The sequence below is a fragment of the Pan troglodytes genome, chromosome 13, assembly GCF_028858775.2.
Source record: "Pan troglodytes isolate AG18354 chromosome 13, NHGRI_mPanTro3-v2.0_pri, whole genome shotgun sequence".
NCBI classification, from domain to species: Eukaryota; Metazoa; Chordata; class Mammalia; order Primates; family Hominidae; genus Pan; species Pan troglodytes.
The window spans coordinates 113,907,045-113,933,086 of record NC_072411.2 but is presented as its reverse complement, the minus strand read 5'-3'; the positions used below and the strand labels follow the sequence as shown (position 1 = coordinate 113,933,086).

General features: G+C 34.1%; 1 protein-coding gene across 8 annotated transcripts in view; it reads left to right on the top strand.

The window, feature by feature from the left end:
- The window catches only part of ERBB4 (erb-b2 receptor tyrosine kinase 4), a 1,163,457-nt gene that overhangs the window by 847,817 nt on the left and 289,598 nt on the right, over window positions 1-26,042 (top strand). For all 8 annotated transcript variants that reach the window (XM_001146866.7, XM_516067.8, XM_003309455.6 and 5 more), the window contains exons 13-15: window positions 11,790-11,922; window positions 17,741-17,834; window positions 25,539-25,693. In XM_001146866.7, coding sequence (XP_001146866.3) covers window positions 11,790-11,922; window positions 17,741-17,834; window positions 25,539-25,693 — 382 coding nt within the window. The remainder of the gene's footprint in view (window positions 1-11,789; window positions 11,923-17,740; window positions 17,835-25,538; window positions 25,694-26,042) is intronic.

Below are 26,042 nucleotides of genomic sequence, written 5' to 3'. Positions count from 1 at the left end.
AAAGATAAGTAGCATGTAAGTAATTGCCCAAGGCTACGTGGGTAATTACAGAGTAAGGGTTTAAATCTATGTCTAATCACAAAACCTTAACTATGATGACCACTAAACAGTACTTCTCAGCTTTTAAAAAAAAGATGAACAATACCTGTCCAAATACGTTTCAATATTTTTGAAATAATCTGTTTACTTTCACATGTAAAACTGTAGCAAAATCCATTACTTAAAGCTTCCCTCTAGTTTAGTTAAAGCAGGTGCAGTGTTCTCGGTAAAGGTCAAAATACTAAGCACATTATTATCTCTCCAAATTTTTAACAGACAGCTGGAATTCAGATGAGATAAAGAAAAATCTATTTTGCAGCTTCCAGAGGAAACACAGAAGAAGTTAAAGGTTGCCTAATAACTACATTGCTAAAGTTTCTTTAGAGAGATTTATAATGGCCTTTTGAACTGTAAGCCATTGCAGAGCCCTTCCACTCCTTCACTCATGACTATCACTGCAGGAAGTCAGAGGGCTGTTGAATTCTTGGTGCTGATCGAAAATTTCTTTTCTCTTAAGAATTTCAAAGAAGTGGCTTCCTTGGCCTTTTGTTCTATGCTATGTGGAGATACTTCCTTTGGTTTCACTCTAGAGAAAATGATCAACCAATCTTCACTTCCATCATCTATTGGTTTGGAAAGAATGAGAAGAAAATAGTTATGACGGTTTCCTGTTTATTATTGATTTCTTCCAATAGATATTGTTTCCCTGACCCGAAACTGCTCTGAAATTGGGCATATGATAAAGACTTAGGGAGGCATTAGACAGCCGAAGAGAGGTAAGATTTTGAGTGAAGCTGAAGCTTCCTCTCCAATTTATGTCAAAGCATGTAACGAAAGATCAAAGCAGTCAGCCTTTACCCTTCCACTTACTGTAAAGTTCTGTCACCTTTAGCAGAGGTAAGGGGAAGGGACAAGAGGGAGAAGATAGCAAACCTGAAAGTAAATAACGTGATATGGTAAAATAAATGGACCCAAAAGTTTATGGAATATCATAAAATAGACAGTGCCAAGGGAATGTTTGTGACCTTGTCAATGTCCTCAAGAAAGAAACTGAGTTAAGTTAGGACACTAACTTAAGACAACTGCTATATTCTATATTAACTTAGCACTGAATATATATTAGATGTATATTATATATTATACATAATATATATTACATTGATATATATTTATATATTATATCTATAAAGTGTATATATATATTTTAGATAGATAGATAAAATTATCTGTAATTGAAGGCCTGAGATAGAACTTGATAAAAAATATAAAAAAAAGAAAACAAAAGTGATCAATACAGAGTGAGAGACTCGTGACACCGTACAGTATAATTTTAACCATTCTCTACTTCTCTTTACAAGTTGTTCTCATAATACAACTTTCCCTCTTCAGGATTTCCTCTGAAGTTCATGTTTATCCCATTAGCAAGAGTATGTAAACACTGTATATAACGATATATGTCAGAAAATGAGATACTTGATAAGTAACATTTAAATGTCTAAATGGTTATGAGTATTGTAACTTAGTATTCATAAATATGATTGATCTTTGCTACTTTTATAACTATGTCTATTATATAGAATTCAACCACCCACTTATATTTAATCAGTTTGGTTAAACTATCTTTTTACTCTTTACATCTTTATAAATTAGTGGGAAGTCATTTATATTCTACTTTTTGGGAACTGGTGATATAAGACCTATGTTAAGATTATATTTCTGGCTGGGTGCAATCATTCATGCCTGTAATCCCAGCACTTTGGGAGGCAGAGATGGGAGAATTTCTTGAGCCCAGAGTTCGAGACCAGCCTGGGCAACATAGTGAAACTCCATCTCTACAAAAACAACAACAAAAAAGTAGCCAGGTGTCATGGTGCATACCTTTAGTCCAAGCTACTTGGGAGGCTAAGGTGGAAGGATCACTTGAGCGCAGGAGGTCAAGGCTACAGTGAGCCCATATCACACCACTCCACTCCAGCCAGGGCAACAGAGTGCAACACTGTTTCAAACAAACAGATTCCATTTATGCTGACATTTCTTTTGTGGAATGAGAGAAACCTCTTCCTCTGTATTATGACTAAATCAGAAAGAAATAAGCACTATTGCTATTGGTTCAAAATTAATATAACAGAGAAACTGTTGATAAGCCATTCCCAAGCAAAACATCAAATCATTCAGCTTTTCAGGGGAAGAGAGTCTAGATATGGTAAGAAGATAAAATGTAGTCATAATATATGATATTTCATTTTAATAAATATTTAAGACATGGAGAAAACCACAATTAAGCAAAACCTGCAAACTATGAGTTACCTAAAATAATTTATAATATATTTAAGCATAGGGTCAATCCTATCTACACAGGAAAGCATTCCATTTAGTCTCTGTTCTTTCAGATTATCTTTAAAAATTCTCTTTATGTTATTTAAAATAACTACAAAGTTAATTAGAATAGAAGACTATATAGTTTTCAATGAAGCTTAGTGGGTGCTTAGCAGCTTTTTTGGAGCATTGGGGAGAAATTTTATGTGAAAAATTTTGTCTGTAAACAAGAAACAGCAAGCAATCCCACTTTGCATTGTTAAAAGTAAATATAAGATGTTCACTTCTGACAAAGACGAAATAACAAAAGGGAGGGATCGAATTTACCCTGCCTCATGAAACAATCAAAAAAAGGACAAAATAGATGAAACAATAGTTTGCAAGAGACTGGAGAGCAGAACACAAGGGAAAGTGATTCCTGAGAGTGAGAAAATAAATGAGGTGAGCCTTATGACTGCTCTGGCTAAGTGCCTTGAGAGAGATTTTAAGCCACAGTATAATGAGGGAGATCCCAGGCAGAGTCCCAAGAACTCCAAGTTGAGAAGACAGAGCTAGGAGTCCAGGCAGAATAATGCAGCTAGAGTTGACAGACAATACCAGAGAGGAAAGCAGCACAGAGAGACAACTGCGCTCTAAGAAATATTAAAGGAAGTCCTTCAGACAGGAGGAAATAATACCAGATGGAAATGTGGATCTGTACATAGGCTGAGGAGCACCAAAAACGGTAACTACATGGATGAATATATAAAAATTTTCATCTTATTATTTAGTTGTCTTCAAATACAATGTCATGCTAAATCGAAAATAGTAACAATGTAATGTGGAGCGAATAACATGGGAAAGTAAGATGTATGATAATAGCTGAAAGGTAAGGAATGAAGAAATAAAAGCATCCTATTTTAAGATCCTTAGAATAGATGTGAAGTGGTAGAGTATAACTTGAAAACAGGCTGTAATAAACTAAAGATATATACTGGGATTTTGCTTCTGTGAAGATGGAGGAAACATACTTTTACCTTTTCCTCCCGCTAAGTACAAATAAAAACCCTGGACATTATAAGACGACTCTGAAAGGTGGAGACAGAAGAGACAGACAGGTGTGAGATCGTGGAACCCAAAGAACAATGCAGAGGTGAGTTCTCTGAGTTTTCTTTTTGCTGCATATATCCCAGATTTCGAGACGAAGAAACTGGCAACTCAGAATCCCCAACAGATGCAGATAAAAAAAAAGCCCCAACAAAAGCCTGTTCTTTCTACTCAGAGAATCCGGAAAGGGGCAGGTAGACAAGACAGAAACCTTTTAGACAATAATTGCTCTACTCCAGCCAAACACCACAGAAAAACAACAAACAAACATACAATGCTAAAAACAACAAACAAACATACAATGCTAAAAATAACAAACAAACAAACTTCATTCAAGCTCGCAAAAGAGAGGAGAGTGTAGACTTCTACTCTCACCAGGCCAACCTCCCTTCCATGTGATGTCAGAGAAGGCAGGGTATGGAGTTCACATTTTCATCTCCACTGAGTGATAGATACTAGGCAATATTGTGGGGGGGTTCTTTTTTCGTTTTTTCTTGTTTTTTTTTTTTTGTTTTGTTTTTTTTTGAGATGGAGTCTTGCTCTGTCACCCAGGCTGGAGTGCAGTGGTGCGATCTCGGCTCACTGCAAGCTCCACCTCCTGGGTTCACGCCATTCTTCTGCCTCAGCCTCCCAAGTAACTGGGACTACAGGCGCCCACCACCACACCTGGCTAACTTTTTGTATTTTTTTTTTTTTTTTTAGTAGAGATGGGGTTTCACCATGTTAGCCCAGGATGGTGTCGATCTCCTGACCTTGTGATCCACCCACCTTGGCCTCCCAAAGTGCTGGGATTACAGACATGAGCCACCACACCCAGCCCAGTATTGGGTTTTAACCCAACTCTTGTGGTCTTGGGCAGCTTACACTCTCTGTGACTTTGCCCACCTATAAAATCCATGATCATTCCTATTTTTCATGATGGCTTTGTATATTAGTATTCATAAATGAAGAAAGAATACCCCCTCCAAAAAGAAATAAAACTAAAGGCCAATGTATCTCTAAAGAATCTAGAGGCAAAACTCCTTAGCAAAGTAGTAGCAAATAGCATTCATCAATATATACAAAGAATTACACAACATAACCAAATGAGTTTATTCCAGGGATATAAGATTGGCACAATATTTGATAATCAAAAATGTAATATATCATATCAACAGTCCAAGGAAGAAAAAATTCATTATCATGTCAATTGATACAGAAAAAGCATTTGAAAATTTTAACACTTGTTTCTGTTTAAAAACCTCAGAAAAAAATAGAAATTCAGAGTAAGTTTATCCCCTTCATGAAGACCATCTACAAAAATCCTACAGCTAACATTATGCTTAATGGTGAAAAGCTGAAGGCTTTTGCACTAGATTGGGAACAAGAAAAGAAAGTCCTTTCTTATCACTCATTTAACGTGGTATTGAAAGTTTTACCTAGCAAATAAGGCAAGAAATGAAAAATAAAGCATATAAATTGAAAAGGAAAAAAAATCTCTCTATTCACAGATGGCATGATTATGTACATAAAAAATTTCAAAAAATCTACAAAAGCCTCCTAAAATAAATAAGCAAATTCAGCATGATTATAGGATAAAAGATAAAACTTACAAAGTTTAATTGTATCTGAATACATGTAATTAACATGGGGACATAGAAATTAAAACTATAATACTATTTATAATTACTTAAAAGATGAAATACTTTGGTGTAAATTTAACAAAACATATACAGGACTTGTATGCTGAAAACTACAAAATACTGATGAAAGAAATCAAAGCAGGTGTAAATAAATGCAAAAGCATACTGTGTTCCTGTATTGAATAGCTCAAAATCATAAAGATGTCAATTCTCCCTAAACTGATATACAGCTTTAGTACAATTCTTATCAAAATCTCAAAAAGGTTTGTTGAGATAGAGACAAGATTATACAATTTATATGGAAAGGCAAACAAGTTAGTCTAACTAAAACAATTTTGGAAAAGAAACAAATGAAATGGGAATATTCAGTCCACATATTTTCAAGATTTATTACATAGCTGCCATAATTAAGGCTGTGTGTTATTGGTAGAGGATAATACACAGATCAATAAAACAAACTCAGAAATAACTCACACAAATATATTCAATATATTTTTTACAAAGGTGCAAAAGCAATTAATTAGAGGAAAGGTAGCCTTTAAAGCAAATAGTGCCAGAGCAAATGAACATCTATAGAGCAAATAAATGAACCCTAAGCTACATCTCACATCTTATAAAAACATTAACTTTCAAAACAGGTCATGAGATTAAATGTAAAATGTAAAGCTATAAAATTTTGAGGTAAAAAGTGGAGAAATCATTAGGGATTTAGAGTTAGGTGAAAAGAATTTAGAGTTTGCATGCAAAGAACAATCCATAAAAAACAAAATGATAAATTCAACTTCATCAAAATTAAAAACATTTGCTCTGTAAAATATCCTCAGATAAGAATGAAAGTATAAGCTACAGATTAGGAGAGGAGATATTCAAATCAGATAGTTGTTACAGAACCGATATCTTCTTATGCCTGCTGTACAGTAATATACAAATATTCTGAGACAGCAGGGTTTGCAGCAGAGAAACAGTTTAATGATTGCAGGGCAACCTAGTGAGGAGATGGGAGGAAACCCTCAAATTTATCTCCCTGAGAATTCTGGGCTGGGGTTTTTAAGAGCAAGGGGCTGGAAAACTATGACCACTGGTTGGTCAGAGTAAGAAGGATGAAGTCATCAGGATGTGGAAACTCCGTTCTTTGGTGAGTCATCTCCTCATAGGGTCCTTCAGACCAGTTGGCATCAGTGGGGTCCTTCAGACCAGCTGGCATCATTGATTTCTCTGGCATGCAGGACATGAAAGAACATCTTAAGGCAAAACCTAATGTTTCATAATGTTCAAATAGTTATCTATAGAGCAGTTAAGGAGAACTATAATCTTGCAACAGGGTCTGCATGACTCTGAGACAAAAGCAAACAACTATGAGGAAGCAGGTCAAACAGAAAGCTACATTAATTACTAATGATGAGTGTCCTGCAAGCTTGGTTTCTTTTCTTTTCTTCTTTTCTTTTCTTTTTTTATTTTATTTTGAGATTGAGTTTCACTCTTGTTGCCCAGGCTGGAGTACAATGGTGCAATCTTGGCTCACTGAAACCTCCACCTCCCAGTTTCAAGCGATTCTCCCTCTTCAGCCTTCTGAGTAACTGGGATTAGAGGCATGCAACACCATGCCCAGCTAATTTTGTATTTTTAGTAGAGATCGGGTTTCATCATGTTGGCCAGGCTGGTCTCAAACTCCTGACTTCAGATGATCCACCAGCTTTGGCCTCCCAAAATGCTGGGATTATACGCATGAGCCACCGTGTCCGGCCACTTGGTTTATTTTCATTTCTCCCCCTCCCATCTTCCCTTATTAGTATTATAAAGTTTATAGGAATGGTTTCATAGATAGAGGGAATATATAAAGAACAAAAAGTAGCACTAAATAGCAAATAAATAAATAAACGAAATCTAATTACAATGGTCAAAAATACAAAGAAACATTTCTCTGAAGAGTATAGAAATGAAAAATAAGCATATTAAAAATGTTTGACATTATTAGCCATTTTATGGAAATCTAAATTTAAAACACAATGAGATATTACTACACCTATCGGAATGGCTAAAATAAAAAGAGTAATGAAATCAAATGTGGGAGAAGATGCAGAGAAATGTAATAATGAATACATTGTTGGTGAGAGTGTAAAATGGTACAATCACTCTAGAAAATAGTTTGCTACTTTCTTTAAAAAAAAAAAAAACCCAACTAAAATGTTACTACCATATAACCCAGCAATTAACTCCCGAGAATTTATTACAGAAAAATGAAAATTATATTTATGCAAAATCATATACACAAATGTTTATAGTAGCCCTAATTGTAGTAGCTCCAAACTGGAAACAACCCAAATATCCTTTCATGGGTAAATAGTTAAACAAATTGTAGTAACCCATACTATGAAATACTATGATCAATAAAAAGAAACAAACAATAAACACAACAACCTGGATGAATCTCTGCATATGTATTCTAATTGACAAAAATGCCAATTATGAAAAATTACATACTGTACAATTCCATTTATATAAATTTTAAAATTATCAAATTATAGTAATGGAGAAGAGATTAGAGGTTGCAGCAATGGAGCTCTAATGGGTAAGTTTAAAGGGAAGGTGGGAGACAAGTCAGTGTGAAGATACAAGTACAAAATTAAGGATTCTTGCTATGAGGAAATCTGTATTTTGCCTATATCAATGCCAATGTCCGGTTGTGTTACGGTACTATAAACTTTTTAAGATCTTATGAGATAAAACTGGGTATCTATAAGATGGTATCTCTCTGTATCATTACTTACAACTACACATTAATATACAATTATTTCAGAATAAAATATTAAATTTAAAATATTTATATTATAAACCCAAAAGATAAAATAGTGAATCAAAAGTTGTAGAGCTCATAAGCCACATATGCAGAAAAACATAAATAGAAATAAAATAAAATCATTTTAATAATCAATTTATCCAAAACATGAGAAAAGAAGAAAAGGAGGAAGAGAACACAATGGACCAACAGGAAAAAAAAACTAAGATAAATTATTTCAACTTAATTATTTCAAGTATTACATTAAATGTAAATGGTTTAAACACCCTAATTAAAGGGCAGAGATTATCAGATTGGAACAAAGAAAAACAAGCCTCAATGATTGCTGCTTACAAGACATGGACTTCAAATATAGAAGCACAAGTACATTAAAAGTAAAATTATGGAAAAATACTATGAGAGAGAAATAGATGGAAGAGAGTAGAGAACCAGAAATGTGTGAACAACTTATTTCTTATAAATATGCAAATTTCATACAGAAAGGATATCTTTTCAACAAATGATACTAGAAATATTGAATATCCATATACAAAAACTGAATAGATCCTTACATAGTACCTGTGATTGTTCATTTTATATATCAACCTAACTGGGGAGTGGGTTGACCAGATATTTTTTAAAATATCATTTCTGGACATGTCTGTGAGGATGTTTCTAAATGAGGTTAGCATTTGAATTGGTATACTAAGCGAAACAGATTGCCCTCACGAGTGTGGGTGGGCATCATCTGGTACACTGAGGGTCCAAATAAAATAAAAAGTTGAAAGAAGGGAGAATTCACTCTCTCTGCTTGGCTACTTGAGCTAGAACATTGGTCTTTCTCCTACTCTTGGAATGGAACTTACAACATTGATGCTTCTGGTTCTTAGGCCTTTGGACTTGGACCAGAATTTATATCATCAGTCCTCTCAGATCTCAGGCCTTTAGACTCAGATGGGGACTGCACCACTGGCTTCCATAGGTCTCCAGCTTTCAGGTGGAAGATGGTGAAACTTCTCAGTTTTCCTACTTGTGTGAGCCAATTGTGTGTGTGTGTGTGTGTGTGTGTGTGTGTGATGTGTATAAAATCTCTTAATGGTTCTGGTTTTCTGGAGAACCATGACTAATACAGTACCATATGTGCAAATTAACTCTAAATGAATCATATGGATAATTGTGAAACCTATAAAACTTAGAAAATACCAGAGGAAACCTTTGTGAACCTGGGTTGGACACACCGAAAACTTTTTAGATATGATGTCAAAAGTATGATTCAAAAAAAAAGTTGATAAATTATCAAAATGAAAAACTTCTGCTTTCAAAAGACCGTATTAAAAGAATGGAAAGACATGGCTAAAATTGGGAGAAAATAGTTGCAGAATATACAAAAGACTCTCAATACTCATTAATAAGAAACAATCAATACAATATAAAATGGGCAAAAGATTTGGTGGCACTTGACCAAACGAGATATGTAAAAATAAACACATTAAAAGATATTCAACATTTTTAATCATTAGGAAAATGTGAATCAAAACCACAATCAGGAACTACTACATTCAAATTAGATAGTTTGAAATTGAACAAACTGACCACATCAGTGCTGGTGAAGATGTAGGGAAACTAAATTTTGAGTTGTGTTCATTGATGGTAGGAATGTAAAATGGTACAACTACTTTGAAAAACAATTTGACAGTTTCTTAAAGAGTTAATTATATACCTACCATATTGTCCAGCCATTCCTCTCCTGGGTATTTATCTAAAGGACAAGAAAGTGTATGCCCATACAAAGACTTTTACACATATATTCATAGTAATCTACTACTACTATTTTTAACATCCAAAATGGAACAGTCTAAATGTCTGTCAATAGGTGAATGGATTATAAATTTCATATATCCATACAATAGAATATACTCAGTAATAAAAGTGAATAAACTATTGATACATGCAGTAACATAGATGAAACTCAACATAATTATGTAAATGAAAGAAACTATATAAAAACAGAAAATATACTGTATAATTTCATTTATTAAAAATTGTAGAAAATGCAAACTAATGTACAGTGAGTAACAGAAAGCAGACCAATGATTGTCTAAGGAGGATGGTGCGGAGGCAAGGATTACATAAGGTCATGAGGAATCATTTGGAGATAATGAATACATTAATTATCTTGATTGTAGATGTGGTTCATGATGTCAGCACTTATCAAATGGTATACTTTATATATGAGCAGTATATTGTATGCTATGTATACCTCAATAAAACTGCTGCACACAGACACACACACACACACACACACATTTCTCTCTTAAACTATACTGACAGAGATTATTCAAGAAGTAGCAAGATTTGTTGATAGATCTAAGTCTGCCTTTAAAAAATTTTTACACAGTTTACCATAGGGGCCTTTTTAATAACCCCAGGATATAGACCAAAGAAAATATGAATTGGAATATTTGTTTCACTGTTTCAGAACTAGTCAGGATCACAGGTGTGGGCGATTTGCTCTGTCAAGCATATGTTAGAGAAGTTAACTTTCACAGATTTCACAGATATAGTTCCCTGCTTATATTACACTACCATATTCAGTGCCATCCCAACCCACCTCGCAAATGTTCTTCCCATAAAATTTTACATCTCATCATAAGTAAAGTTGGTAACTAATGGAAAGATAAAGTTGGTTTTGATGTTTTAATCTTCTTTAGAATTATTAATATTTCATGAAAACCACATAAATTTGTGTTTCAAATACCTCAAATCATTTTCAGACACACAGAATAACATTTGAAGTATTTATGGCTCTTCTTATCAATATCAAATCTCCCTTCACTAAAATAATGTCATGCAGTATAAATAATAATATCCTGAATAAAAGATATTCAGTATAAAGGGAAACAAAGATGGTTAGCCTTAAGTAGAAATTTAAAAATTATTTGGCCCTTCTGCCATCAACAACAAAAAATAGAGATAACATAGAGATAACACTAAAGACTATTGTTACTGCTTTAATCTCTACACTTCTGCATAAATAATCACTGTAATTTGCTGAATATTCTTTCAAAACTTCTTCCTTACATGTGATGACTTGACTAATAGCAAGGTAGACCTAGCCAGAATACAGCAGAGTCCTGTAGAAAACTTATATTTTGGTTGGCGCAGTGCCTCACAACTGTAATCTCAGCATTTTGGGAGGCTGAGGTGAGTGGATCACTTGAAGTCAGGAGTTTAAGACCAGCCTGGCCATCATGGTGAAACCCTGTTTCTACTAAAAATACAAAAATTATCTGGGCGTGGTAGTGTGAGCCTGTAATCCCAGCTACTCAGGAGGCTGAGGCAGGAGAATTGCTTAAACCCAGGAGGTGGAGGTTGCAGTGAGCCAATATTGTGCCACTGCACTTGGATCTGGGTGACAAAGCAAGACTGTCTCAAAAAAACAAACAAGAGAAAACTTGTGTTTTATTTCTATTCCTTTCTCCCCTTCTTACCCTCTATAAATTATTCTTTTTCTTTCTCTTCCTCTTTTAATACTTTTTTTGTTTCAGGACAATATTTTTTTCTATTTCTTCATGAAGCTCTCAAACTGAGAAGCCAAAATATTTTATTTATTAGTGGAACAAAGCATTGGCTTGAGAGAAGTGTGGTTTATTCTTTAGCTTGGACGGATAATTTATATCACCTGTCCTCCCAATAGTTTTTATATAGGCAATTCACTTTTGTTTAACCTTATGAAAAATGCAAGATTACTGTACAAACACAGCTACTAGGACTCTGCAATATAGAAGAAGTTGTGGGTAGGATGGGACATGACGATGGGATAGGCCACCAAAGTCATTTGCCATATATCTCTTTTAAGTGAACTCCTTTAGAAATAGCATTACCTAGGAAGATTTTAAGTTTTGACACAATCCTCTGTTTTATTTCCCCTTGATTTTGGTGTTTCACAGCTGCTGAAGGAATGGTGTGCAACCATCTGTGTTCCAGTGATGGCTGTTGGGGACCTGGGCCAGACCAATGTCTGTCGTGTCGCCGCTTCAGTAGAGGAAGGATCTGCATAGAGTCTTGTAACCTCTATGATGGGTAAGGCTTCTTCTAGGGTTGCCTTCACCTCATGAGCTTTGAAGGACTGATTAGTTCTGATTTTTTTTTTTTTTTTTTTTTTTTTTTTTTTTTTTTTTTTTGAGACGGAGTCTCGCTCTGTCGCCCTGGCTGGAGTGCAGCGGCACAATCTCGGCTCACTGCAAGCTCCGCCTCCTGGGTTCACGCCATTCTCCTGCCTTGGCCTCCCAAGTAGCTGGGACTACAGGCGCCCGCCACCATGCCCAGCTAATTTTTTGTATTTTTTAGTAGAGAGGGGTTTCTTTCACCGTGTTAGCCAGGATGGTCTCGAACTCCTAACCTAGTGATCTGCCTGCCTTGGCCTCCCAAAGTGCTGGGATTACAGGCGTGAGCCACTGCACCTGGCCTAGCTCTGATTTTTAAAATTATAAGAAAATGGTAAAATGCAGGCCAGGATTTTTAAGGAGAGCTCTTGTTGCATAAAGGAGACAACACATAGACGAATTCTTTTAAGGAAAAATAATTTTATTTGAAATTACGAGTTCAGATACATAGTTTACTATTGTATGCGTTTTTAAAAACATACTCGGACAATTCTTATTATAGCAATTTACAGTTAAGCAAAATTGAGAAATATATTCCAGTTTTCTTTATGAAGGGGATTGTTATAAGTAATCTTCCTCTCCATGTATCCCAATAATATTTTTTATTTTCCTCTCATACTTCTCTATAAATTTCATCTGGAGTGCAAGTTTTCTTTTTTTTGTTTGTTTGTTTGTTTTGTGTGTTTGTTTGTTTTTTCTACTCACTTTTATGTCTATTTGTATATAGGAATGGCTTGTTTCTGTCTTTGACAAGTGCTTAGCCCAATAGAAAAACTACCACTGTAGTTTCTATTTGAAGTGGTTTTGAAAGTGTTCTGCCGGGTTTTAGATAATCTAAGCAGTATTTTAAATTAAGTATTTTTAATTTTATCTGGTATTTCAATAATAACATTACTGGTAGTAGAACCTAGTAAGTACCTGGTTGCATAACATTTCATATATTCATAAAATCACTTTATCATAACGTATTATTTGATGCATCATTCTTGTCCTTCATTAATGTGATAATGTATTTTTAGTGCTGCTCCTAAGTCAAATTTTCTTATGTTGCTCACTGAAAGTATTTTCTTTATTTATTTTTATTTTTATTTTTACTTTTATTTTTATTTTGAAACGGAGTCTGGCTCTGTTGCCTGGCTAGAGTGCAGTGGCGCGATCTCGACTCACTGCAAGCTCCACCACCCAGGTTCATGCCATTCTCCTGCCTCAGCCTCCGGAGTAGCTGGGACTACAGGCGCCCGCCACCACGCCCGGCTAATTTTTTGTATTTTTGGTAGAGACGGGGTTTCACTGTGTTAGCCAGGATGGTCTCGATCTCCTGACCTCGTGATCCACCTGCCTCAGCCTCCCAAAGTGCTGGGATTACAGGCGTAAGCCGCTGCGCCTGGCCTCTTTTTTTTTTTTTTTTTTAATTTATTTTTTTTGAGTCTAAGTTTTGCTCCTGTTGCCCAGGCTGGAGTGCAATGGCCTGATCTCAGCTCACCACAACCTCCACCTCCCAGGTTCAAGCAATTCTCCTGCCTCAGCCTCCAAGTAGCTGGGATTACAGGTGCCCGCCACCATGCCGGGCTAATTTTGTATTTTTAGTAGAGACAGGGTTTCTCCATGTTGGTCAGGCTAGTCTCGAACTCCTGACCTCAGGTGATCTGCCTGCCTCGGCCTCCCAAAGTGCTGGGATTACAGGTATGAGCCACTGCACCCGGCCTGAAAGTATTTTCAATAGTTTTGGAAAGTATAGTTTTGAAGTTCTTTCATTTCTTCATGTGCCTCATGAATTATCCCACTGGATCCAATAAATAACATTGGAATTTTGCATTTTACATGAGAAAAATAAAAATATATAGATCATAATGATATTGACATGTCTCTTCTTTGCAAGATGTCCAAAACCAATTCCCTCCATAAAATATAAGGGAAAATATTAATATTAGAAGCATAAGTATAAAAAATTTTAAATAAGAATTTAATCATTTTTCAGGGAAATTTTAGCATTTAATTTTGTGAGGTAACTTTGGCTTGTAATTTGGAAATGAATTGGAAATTATTTGCTGCTTGTCTCATTGAATCATATTTATGCTTGTTCCCAATATTATGAACATAAAATACCTCAGATCAAAATATGCTTGCTTTTGCATTCAGCAATTGATAAATGAAACAAAACACAATAGACTAATAAATTAAAATGAGACACAATAGACTAATTTCATTAAGTGAATATTACATTAAAAGTTTATTGAATATATATGTGCAATACTAAAGAGGAAATTATAGAAATCATTTTGTGTAATAGCAGCATCTTATAAATATAGGGAACTGGTTTAATTAAGTATGGGCTAAACTCACAACACTATATAGGACTCAAGCCAATGCTAGAACGTAAGGTATCTGATTTTTCATCTTGATTTTTTGTTTGTTTTTTTCCCAGAACACCATTGTTTTTATTTAATATTACAGTTTTTAGCTTTTCAGAAATATGAAATTTATAAACATGTGTATGTATACACCAGTTTCTGTCTCATTTCTACAAAAACAATGAAAGCTAACCAAAAGAAAAATACAGGTTTCCTGAGGAAACACTGATTACCACACTGTTTTTTATATTTAGCATATTTCATATTTACATTATAAAATCAAATCTGTTAAATTAACTTAGTTTTTAATGTATTTTGCAGTAATTATGGCACCCCAGGAAACCATAAGCATGGGGCTAGTTTGAAAGATGATCAACTTACGTATCTTGTAAAAGACTGGTGCAATTCTTGCCTGCCCAGTGATGGATTGCCCACCTTCCATCTTGTGGTATGGGCTAGTTTCTTTCAACATTGGCTGATGGTTATGATAGCCTTTGAGGAAGAACAAGTGTATATCCCAACTTCATTGCTTCCTAGTTGAAACATCCAAACTTGGGCAAAAGATCTAATCATTCTAAATTGGTTTTCTTATGTGAAAATTGGGAATAATAATGGTGTTAACTTTATAGGACAGTTGTGATTATCAAATGAGAAAATGCATAAGATCTTGTTGGAGTTTCTACCATAAATATTATCATTATTTTCTTTTTCGTCTATTTATCTGAGTTGATTAAATGGTTAAATAGAATGGCCATTTTTGAAACTACTGAAAGTAATCAAATATAAATATGACATTTACCAAAATCCAGGGAGCCTATTTGTTATATATATATATATATATATATATAGTATTAAATATATATATGTCAAAAAATGTGGCTCCAGAAGAGAAGAAATCCTAAAAAGAGGACTTTTTGAAGGGAAAAATGAAAATCAGTCAATTAGTGGCTGATTAGCATTCAAATCCATGTCATATAAATCACTGTATTTCAACAACTCTTAACTACAATGCTCAAGCAATAAAAATGAAAAAGATAGGTAACTGCAATGGAACTTTAGAACTTCCCATATCTGTCAACATGCTTAAACTCTTGTGAAAGTTTAAGAACAACACAGAAACATCAAAGAGGGAACCAGTCTAAGATCTTTCTAAGTCTTTTCACATTTTATAATTGCAGCTTCTCAATGAAATCTTATTTTTTCCTTTTACAGAGGATATTTTAAAAAATGAGGCTTAAGGAAGTTGAAGTATTTAAGGCCTAGAAATAGTAGTGTCAGTCCTGGGGTTTAGATTTGGAAAAACTAGATCCCAGAGTATTCACTCTTGATCACAGGACTTGCTAAGGTAACACATACAACAAAACTGTGAGAAATGTTTCATAGCAAAACCAAGTGAAACAAAGCTCCCTATCCAAAGCTCATAATAAATAGACTATAAATTGTTAAATCTGATTCAAGTGAAAGGGTGACTCTGGCAAAGTCACAATAGAATCACTAGAGGACAGGAAAGAAAAAGAGAAATTACGGAGAAAGTCACAATAAAGGGCAGAAGAAGTAATAGAGATTGCCAGGAGGATCTTTTCTGAGAGCAGGAAAAATCAGAAGCCTGTCAAATGGAAATCTATGGAAGAAAAGGGCAGTAGGCCATCTCCATGATTGTTTTATGACATACATTTTATTCCTCAACTCTGCGTGTGGGGAAGTGGGTTTTGGAGAAGAAGAATAAGAAAAACGTGACCTTTGTTCTAGTAATATGAAAACTACGACCTTCATTTAGTACCATAAACTTTTAATCACCCAAGAAACTATTATCCAAAACCAGTGGATAATCTCAAGTGTGCTATAATTGTCATAATTTTGTTATGCAAACAATGCTTTTGATTATTTTTATAATTTTACTACCCTCCCATACCAATTCATTTTGACTTTTATATTCTGAAGGTTTCCTTTGTTGAGTACTTTGTATGGTTTATGTCAGTGAAGCATGCAAAAGATCACCTGTCTTTATGTAATTGTGATTTTAAAATTAAGAAAATTTATAAAAGGTTTGATCCATAACAAACTGCTATCTCACTTTATAAAATGCATAATCCATGTAACTCAATATATGTGCATTTCATACATAATTAAGCCATCTATTTATGCTATTCATTTGGAAAACCAAACTTATTTTGCCTTGGAATAGATGTAGTCTTAAACTAACCGGCAGAAAACATAGCTCATCATTGTACTTCTTTCATTTATTAAGGCTTTACAGTATTCAAATGAGAAAAAAGTGAATGCTTCACTTTAGGTAAAAATATATTTTAATGTATCACTTAATGAATCAAAAATTGCCATATCTGTAATGCTATTGGTGTGGAGTAGTAACACAGGACACAAAAGCACAAAATAATAAAGTAGCTAAACATCGTCAAATTTTATTAATGATTTGTAAATGGCATTTTAAATTGTCTGTACTCAGTACTTTATCCTCCTGTATTTTAGTGGGATGGGGTGGTTTAACATATTATAGATGACTGATATCTAATTATTGCTATAATAATTTTGCCATAGACATTGATTGTAAAATTCATAACTTGATAACATGTAATATACAAATAGCCACAAAAATGTAAGGATATGGGAAGGGATGACCACCATCCCAGGAGATTTCAAGTAGAAAGTTTTAGGATGTTACCATTAAACTGTGTCTTTTATTGTATACCATATAGAATTACTTCAAAAAGAATTTAGACTGCAAAAAGATGTTGTGATATTAGATCAATAATATAAGAAAATGAAATCTACCATAAAAAGATATTTTCTCTAATTCTCCAAGGCAGATATTTTAAAAGGAGAAGAGGAATCAAAGTAGTTTTTGAAATTTCACCAAAAATAAATTGAAGAGTCTTGGGATTTGAAGGACAAGGATTGGGAACATTCATGTAACTTAGCAACAAGAAAAATACAATAGTTCTTTCAGAGTTTAGAAATAAAAGCTTCTCCAAGAGTAAAATTGTATATAAAGACAAAACAGGCACAGCCTTATTTAAAAAGGTAAAAATGGTTTTACTGTGTCATCAGAAGAGTTATACTTTGTAGCTTTTTTTTTTTTTTTTTTTTTTTTTTTTTTTTTTTTTTGAGATTGCTGGAATATGTCTTGCAGGAGAGAGGTTTCCAGAATGAGTCTAACATTGAACTCAATGGAGGGCAGGGAGAGCCATCTGGCTGCAGTTTATCTTTTCTCCTAATGGAAAACTTAATGTTTCTGATGCTCCTGGCACATAGAGAAACAAACTTTAGAATTTACTCTGCCAATAGGACTTTTAGCAGATGTTACTTCATTTGTTAAGTTGACAGCTTGTTTGCTTACACCTCTTCATGTGGCTGATGTTTTCACAGTGAATTTCGGGAGTTTGAGAATGGCTCCATCTGTGTGGAGTGTGACCCCCAGTGTGAGAAGATGGAAGATGGCCTCCTCACATGCCATGGACCGGTAAGCCTGAAGACATCTGTGGTGTGTTGGCTTATTTAGTATCATGTATGAATGTTTGTTATTATTTTATCATTTATTCATCCATTCAATAGCTACTTATAGGATGCCATGGGGAAACATGTTTATCTGCCTACAAGAGGCTTAAAGTTTAGTAGTAGAGATAAAATAGTTAAAAAGTCGATGTCATACATATTTATTCTCCAGATAAAATATAAAATAGTTAAATGGAATTATAAGATATAGAGTAGTCCTGGACTATTGCACAGTATAGAAAAGAATAATTAGATTGAAGCATAATCACTAACATAATAAAAATATTTATAAATTGTTATAGAAATACAAATGAAGGAAAAACTAATTCTGTCTTTGGGATGGAAATTGAGACATCAAGATAGGCTATAGAGAAGTGATGCTTGAGCTATGCTTTGAAGAATAATCTGGAAAGAAGAAACATATAAACATATGCAAATGTAAAAGTTCATGTTGTATTTGAGGAAAGCTATCACACATTTTTATATGCATTTAATCCTTTAACTGTTGTGGCACTGTGAAAGACAGTGGAAAGAAGGAGACAAGTACTCATAAACTAAAATCTAAAGCAGTGCAATAAATACTATGGCAGAGGGAAGAATTGAGCTATGAGAATCCAAGGAGGGGTTATAGGATTAGGAAAGTTCTCATGGATGAGGTCTCATTTACATAGTTTGAAGTAAGCCTCAGAGAGAAAATTATAATTATTTTTTAGACCTCTCTTTGGTTTCCATCATTTGAGTTTTTCTTAATAATGAGATCAGTATAAATTTTTCATTCCTAAGTATCATTTTCATCCTTCTTTAGACAAATTTCCAGTTTATCTGTGTTATTGAATCCTCTCTCAATGGATAATTTGAGACCAACATTTGAATGTAGACAAGAGCTTCACATTGCTCTGTACAATTTCATTGAAAATTTAAATAGTATTAATTTTTATACCAGAATGCTTATTCAGCACTTAATTAGCTTAGAAAAAATATATATATCATTGAGCCCTCCAGACTTCCATTAGGCCCCAGTGAGCTGCTCTGGAACTTTATCTAAAGAAAGATGTGGAAAAGTTGGCCAGTTCAGAGGACGACCACAAGGATGATTAGCTTGGAAAATTAGACCTCTGAGAAAAAGAAGTGGTGTTGCTTGGTGTGAAGAACCAAAGTGTAAAAGGCAATTTAATATGTAATGATCTCCAAGTAACTATGCAAAGGGCATTTGCAGCCATTTTCTTTCTCCATTATGGACAGTCATGAAAAATACAATTAACTAACAGTGTGAGAAATATGAATTCTGTAAAGAATGTCATGAAACACAGGGAAGTGCATTTCTGTAATGGCTTGTTAAGGCAGGTTGGGATATCTGTATGAGTCTTTAAAAACGAACATATTTAGGTAACTTCTTGACTATTAATTATGGAATGAAAAAATCTCTTTCTGAGAGACTGAAACTTTTCAAAATGTATAATTAAAATAATCAAGGATTTGGCCCTCTTATCTGAATAGGCTGGGAATCATCATAGGCCCTCTAGATCCAATCATAATATATATTAGACATAGATTTACAGAAACGCTTTTCAAAAAATTATGAGCAACTGCCAAAACTTGCCTAATGTTTCATTTGTGAATCACTACAGGTGCCACTGCACTGATATTTCCTATAAATATCTTATTACAATTTTCTAGATTAGTTTTATTTCTTCACACATGTAATTTCCTATTTCTTTCTCTTAACCTTTTTAGTTTGAGCAAGGCTTTAAGAAACATCTTATTCATTTATTCAGCAAATATTATTTAGTACCTAGTTTGTGCCAGGCTTCATGAGTATACATATTGTTAGGTTTTTAAATATTAGAAAATTCAAACATTAATATTCAAATTATTTCTCAAAAATTAAGAAGTTGCATTATTTGCATATTTTAATTTTTTCACATTATCTTTTCTTCATCTATTGTATACTGTATAATGAAAATACATTCAAGTAATAATATTTTGGCCTTTCTTGCAATTGTGACTTTTCAGAAAAATCAAATATATTTATGAACTAATACTTTTAGTTCACCTAATCCTATAGACAAAAAACTAATCTGCTTAAATGTTGCATAATAAGACACCATATTTTTTTCTAATTTCATAAAAAAAATCCCATGTCTGAAAACTTGATGTTCGCTTACCATCTGTAGCAAAGTCTAACCTTCACTAAGGAGAGACTTCAACAACTGTCCCTTCAGTATGCCTTTATTAGTTTTCAGGTGTGAAAAAAGTTCAGTGACCACTTTACCTATGAATCAAGTCAGAATTAATATGATTATCTTGGATCATATTTGTATTAATGATTTAACATACATTACTGAGGGCCTTTTGTGAGCTAGTTCTGTGCTAGGTATTTGCACCTACATTTTATTTTATTGTCTTGTAGGTATTACTCCCATTTTTCCAATGAGGAAATAATCTCAGAGATGTTAAATGAATTGCTCAATGTACTTAAATGAATTGTTCTGTAGTATTGAGACCTTTGGAATCACAGTTTTACCATCCAGTCTCAGTGTGCTTATCAGTTCCATGCTTTTTCTCTTCTTCATGATGCCTCCTGTTGCATAAAATTGTGCTAGTGAATAACTCACTCATTCATTAATTTCTCCTAATTTGTGGGTTTTTGCAGTTTGTTTATTCATTGTTCCTCAAAAAACTTGAGATGGTTATAAAAATATACATTTTTAGAACTCCAAAAGTTGATTTTTAAAATTATTTATAGTTAAATAATCAGTAATCTTTGAATGCTAAGCAGGTAAGAACACAACGTCTTTCAGTAACGGTGTCTGAAAAACTGGCATGGCTGAGCTCAACCAGTGGCCCAAACATTGCTCCCACTATGGTTTGGTTTCTTTCAACCCTTAATGATTCATATTAGATTTTTGCCTGTTTCTGGGCCCACATGTTAATGACCGCAACTAGAGTCAGAGATGGTTTTGTATGCCAGATAACAGTCATCTATCATTTAAGATATCCAAGAGGTTCTGGAAGCTTCTCCATTAGACTGGCATTTTGATGAAATTGAGGAAGAAGTCATCAAAGCCATTTGGAAATCCCATTCCTGATCTTATGATATATTCTGTTGAAATCACATTTTTTGATCTATGAATATTTCCCCAATGACAAAAACTGATATATACTTATGTTTACCAAACACTGTTACATCTGAAGCATGCTATCACTTTCTCCCTTTAAAATATAAAGAAAGTTAACCAATAATGATTAGAAAGTTACTCCAAAAGTCAGCACGTCAGTAGGATATGAAACTGTGACTCAACTATAGAAGTTCTGACTGTAAATTTCTTGTACATCTCAGTTTTTTGTCCCCCAGGCAACAATGTCTTCAGTGCAATAGGGATAAAATGCTTTCAGGGACTATGATAGCTATAAGTAAAATGAGATAATATAATCCTACTTAAAAATGACAGAAATTTATGGTAATCTTGCAAGGAATAGATTGGAAATAAAAGAAGGCCTTTGCGCTTATGTCCTTGTCTGTCCACACTTGGTCTTCTATATTTTATTTAATTTTTTATAATTTTATTCACTCTGCTTTACTTTCATTACTTTTAGGCAGTCCTATCCAGAAAGGTATAGGAGGAAATATGAGAAGAAAGACAAGCCTGGGAAATCAGACAGTTTCAGGAGACCAAAACTTAGGCTAGAGAGGCAGCAAAAGAAGAGAAAAAATAGTAAGGGAACTGATTTTGAAATACATTCCTATAAAAGTGAAAACGCTGTTAAATTTAGGTTAATAAAGGTTGTGCTGCTGTAACAAATAACCTCCATATTGCAGTAGCTTACATAAATAAGTTTAAGTTCTTTTTTTTCATGTAAAGTACATAGTTGTTTTTTGCTTGTTTTCTTTTCTTTTTTTTTCTTTTTTTTTCTTTTTTTTTTTTTGAGACTCACTCTATCGCCCAGACTGTAGTGCAGTGGCATGATCTCAGCTCACGGCAACCTCTGCTTCCTGGGCACAAACGAGTCTCATGCCTCAGCCTCCTGAGTAGCTGGGTTTACAGACATGTGCCACCATGCCTGGCTAATTTTTATATTTTTTGTAGAGATGGGGTTTCACCATGTTGCCCAGGTTGGTCTTGAACTGCTGGCCTCAAGTGATCTGCCCACCTAGGCCTCCCAAAGTGCCGGGATTAAAGATGTGAGCCACCACACCCATCCATCTTGTAAAGTACACTGGAAATCTGGGAAATGTTCTAAGGCAGCGACCTTCCCTGTTATGGTCTACCATTCAGGGATGCTTTTAATTTATGTCACTTCCACTTCTACATGGGGTCTGTGAGTCATGGCACCAGAGAGAGAAGGCTGGAGACTTAAGCACTAGTTATCTCATAGTCACCTCTAGTTATATTCCATTGTGCAAATTAAGCCATATCTTATCTCTGGTGGGAGGAGAATTATAATGTTCTCATGTGACTGGAATAGAAGATAATTGGTCACTGGTGAATAATAAATATGTCTTTTACAGTAGCTACCAGAGAAAAACATCAATGATGACTCAAAAAAAAAAAAAGTCATGCTTCTATAAGGATTCAGCCTATCCTTTAGTTGTCTGTCTAGATTATTGACTCCAGAGGTAGTTTAGACATAGGGATAAGGAAGAATATTGCCTTGACCTTCATTTTCTATTATTGCACTGATCAATTCATTTATTGTGCCTCGGTTCTTAAAGCCTTTGGGAATATAATGAAAGAAGAGTAAACATTAGACACAGGTATATTTCTTTAAGTCTCTTTATTATGGAAATGAGATGGGGAATCAGTATGTTTCTTTTTCTGAGATTTGCCAGGACATTTTTAGTTATGTCAGCCTGGGACATTAGGTTTTCTATCATGATAATACAATCAAATACAGTCATGCACTTCATAACGACATTTCAGTTAGTGATGGACATATGCAATGGTGTTACCATAAAGTTATAATATCTGCCTTTACTGTACCCTTTCTACATTTAGATATGTTTAGATACGCACATGCTTATTATTGTATTACTACTGCCTAAAATATTCAGTACAGTAATATGCTGTGCAGTTTGTAGTCCAGGAGCAAAAGGCTATACCATATGGCCTAGGTATAAAGTAGGCTACACCATACAGGTTTGTGTAGGTACACTATGTGATATCTGCGCAATGATGAAATCACCTAATGATGCATTGCTCAGAATATATCCCGGTCATTAAGTGTCACATGACTATAGTTAAGAGATGCTTAAAAAACAAAGAACAAAAAGTTATTTATCTTATTACAGTATACTTAAATATTAAATATGAACTTGATTTTACTTTTATAACTTTATATCTTTTGACTTCACCCAGACATGATTTTACATTATAAGAAAAATACATTTACATTACTTAGAAGAATAATTCCTAATTCTTAATTCAGACTCTGCCTAATTTACTCATTGTAGGTTTTATTCTGTGTGCTGCAAGAAGACATCAGCATGTCTCTTGTCTTGTACAATAAGTCATGGTACTGAGCATACTTGCACAGTAAATGATTCTGTGTAATAGACAATATTACGTGCCTAAGTACCCATAAGCAGGTGTTAAAATTGGAAGGATGTGAAGTATTCTTTTTTGGGAAGAAATAAGAAGTTACCATTAGCAAACTCCTCAGGTAGAATCAGGATTAGGTTTTATAGGCTTTTTTTTTTTTTTTTTTCGAGCTCTGAGCCTCACATCAAAATAGTGAAATAGACAAGTGCTTGATTGAGCCCCACCAGTCTCAGGATTTCCTGAAAGCTCTTCCTGATTACTTTTTCTTCTTTATACTTCTATTCACTCGCCTCCATTTTTAAATTTTAAAATATTGTATTTCTCGATTTTCTGATGCCTTAAGTAACCAATTTGTAATATCTAGCTGCTCTTGGATTAACATTTGTGTAGGACAAGCTTTCCCAACCTGCAGCCCATTGGCCACATGCAGCCCAGGACAGCTCTGAGTGTGGCCCACCACAAATTCATAAACTTTCTTAAAACACTATGAGTTTTTTTGCAATTTTTTTTTTTTTTTGGCTCATCAGGTGTCATTAGTGTTAGTGTATTTTATGTGTGGCCCAAGACAATTCTTCTTCCAATGTGGCCCAGGGAAGCCAAAACACTGGACACTCCTGGTTTAGGATATAAGGTACTCCCATTATCTTTACAATCCCTACCTAATATCCAGTTCTTTATAACTTAGTGTTAACTCCTGACTGCCAAATTCTCATTGTTTATAACTACAAATGTGATAGAATTGTCTCTCTGTATGCTTACTATATCTTATTTATTTAAGTTGTTTTCAATGTGAACTATAATGATTGTTGAACCCTATGGACATAGCCAGATTTTAGGGAGAAATGGGTCAGGGGAAGAAGTTCCAAAGGGGAGTGGTCAAAGAGGAGAGGAATTTTAAGACAATATGGTGTCCAAAAAGGAGATGTAAAAGTACATTTCAGGTAGCTGTTGTCCAGAACAGCTGAATGTATGAAAGCATCGGGGATGTCTTTTAAGAAAGATAGCATTTACCAAAGTGTTCTAAATTTTCTTTGCTCTGACGATATACCCATTTCTAGTATGCTTTCCATCCATTATACCAGATCCAAATCAGTTTGTATTCTGTAAAATTCATATATGTTTTAGTTTAAACATCTTAATATTGTCATGACTTTTAGATATATTTTCATATCATTATCACTTATTAACATTCCACATATTAGAAAGTTAATGTATATTATAAACATAAATATATAGAATGAGTTTGTTCTATTTGCATTTATTATACTCATATTTATATTATCTTCATCCTTGGATAAGTTTCTTCATGAAGCCTTTGTTTGTATGTATTTGCTTGATTATTATGGACTATTTTGCTCATCAAAATGTGCATTTATATGGCTTTCAGTATTGTTCTGTGATTTACTAAAATCCCTATAAATAGACATAATATGACTTTTAGTGTTTTCACAGTGGATATGAAATAAAGAAAAATCTAGGAATTATTTTTATTCACCTAAACGGCCTAATTCCTGATAATGTTATCATAACAAATTTTAAAATTCATTTTATAAATAAAGTCATTGTACAACCAAAGGAAAGTTTACATCCTACTCTTATATGAAATTCAGTTTTAGTTAATTTCTATTATATCCCTTTTCTCATTAACTATTTAGTAAAAGTATTCACATATTCCCAGTGATGGTGATGAAATACCTCTAGGGAAAATGTGTTTTACTAAAAATTGCTGCACTATAATATTGCCAGAAATAAATCACAAGAAGAAAATACTGACATCCTTTTGAGAAAGTCATTGGACAGTTTTGCTGATCGAATTAAGTCACATTAGAGTCACGACATGGAAATCAGTTGGCCCAGGAACTGCTTATGTCGAAAAGGAAAATATTTCAAGCACAAATACATTATTATAGTGTTTTCACACATACAGGATATCAAAACTGAACTTGACAGATCTTTGCACTGTTTGTACTACAAAAATTACATCCACATTTGCACTGCTGAAAATGTTCTCCAATTCTCTTAGAGGAAGATTTGCCACCTACTGAAGTCTCAGTAACTAAACCACATGAATACATTCCAGAGGAAATGACACCACTTTTCTTTCTTCTTTTTTTTTCGTTTTCACATTTCAGGGTCCTGACAACTGTACGAAGTGCTCTCATTTTAAAGATGGCCCAAACTGTGTGGAAAAATGTCCAGATGGCTTACAGGGGGCAAACAGTTTCATTTTCAAGTATGCTGATCCAGATCGGGAGTGCCACCCATGCCATCCAAACTGCACCCAAGGGTAAGCATTCTTGCTGGCCAAGGGCTCACCTGGTATGTGTTATCCACATGTATCTTTATCCCTGGTACCATCTCTGAAATGTATACCATTCTCATAGAACTCTACTAATCCTTATATTTAAAATGCTGATTTTAAGAGAAATACTGAGAGAATGATTTATGGAATCAACTTTGTACACCCTTAAATATTTCTGCTTAGATTTTACCTATAACCATTTTATTAACACCTTCATGAAGCTAGCTAGTGTCAGGTACACTTTGGATGCAGTTTAGAAATTCTTCGAAATTATATCGGAGATTCAAGATCTCAGAAAAGATAGGACAGTAATCATGATTTTGAGGTTTGTGTT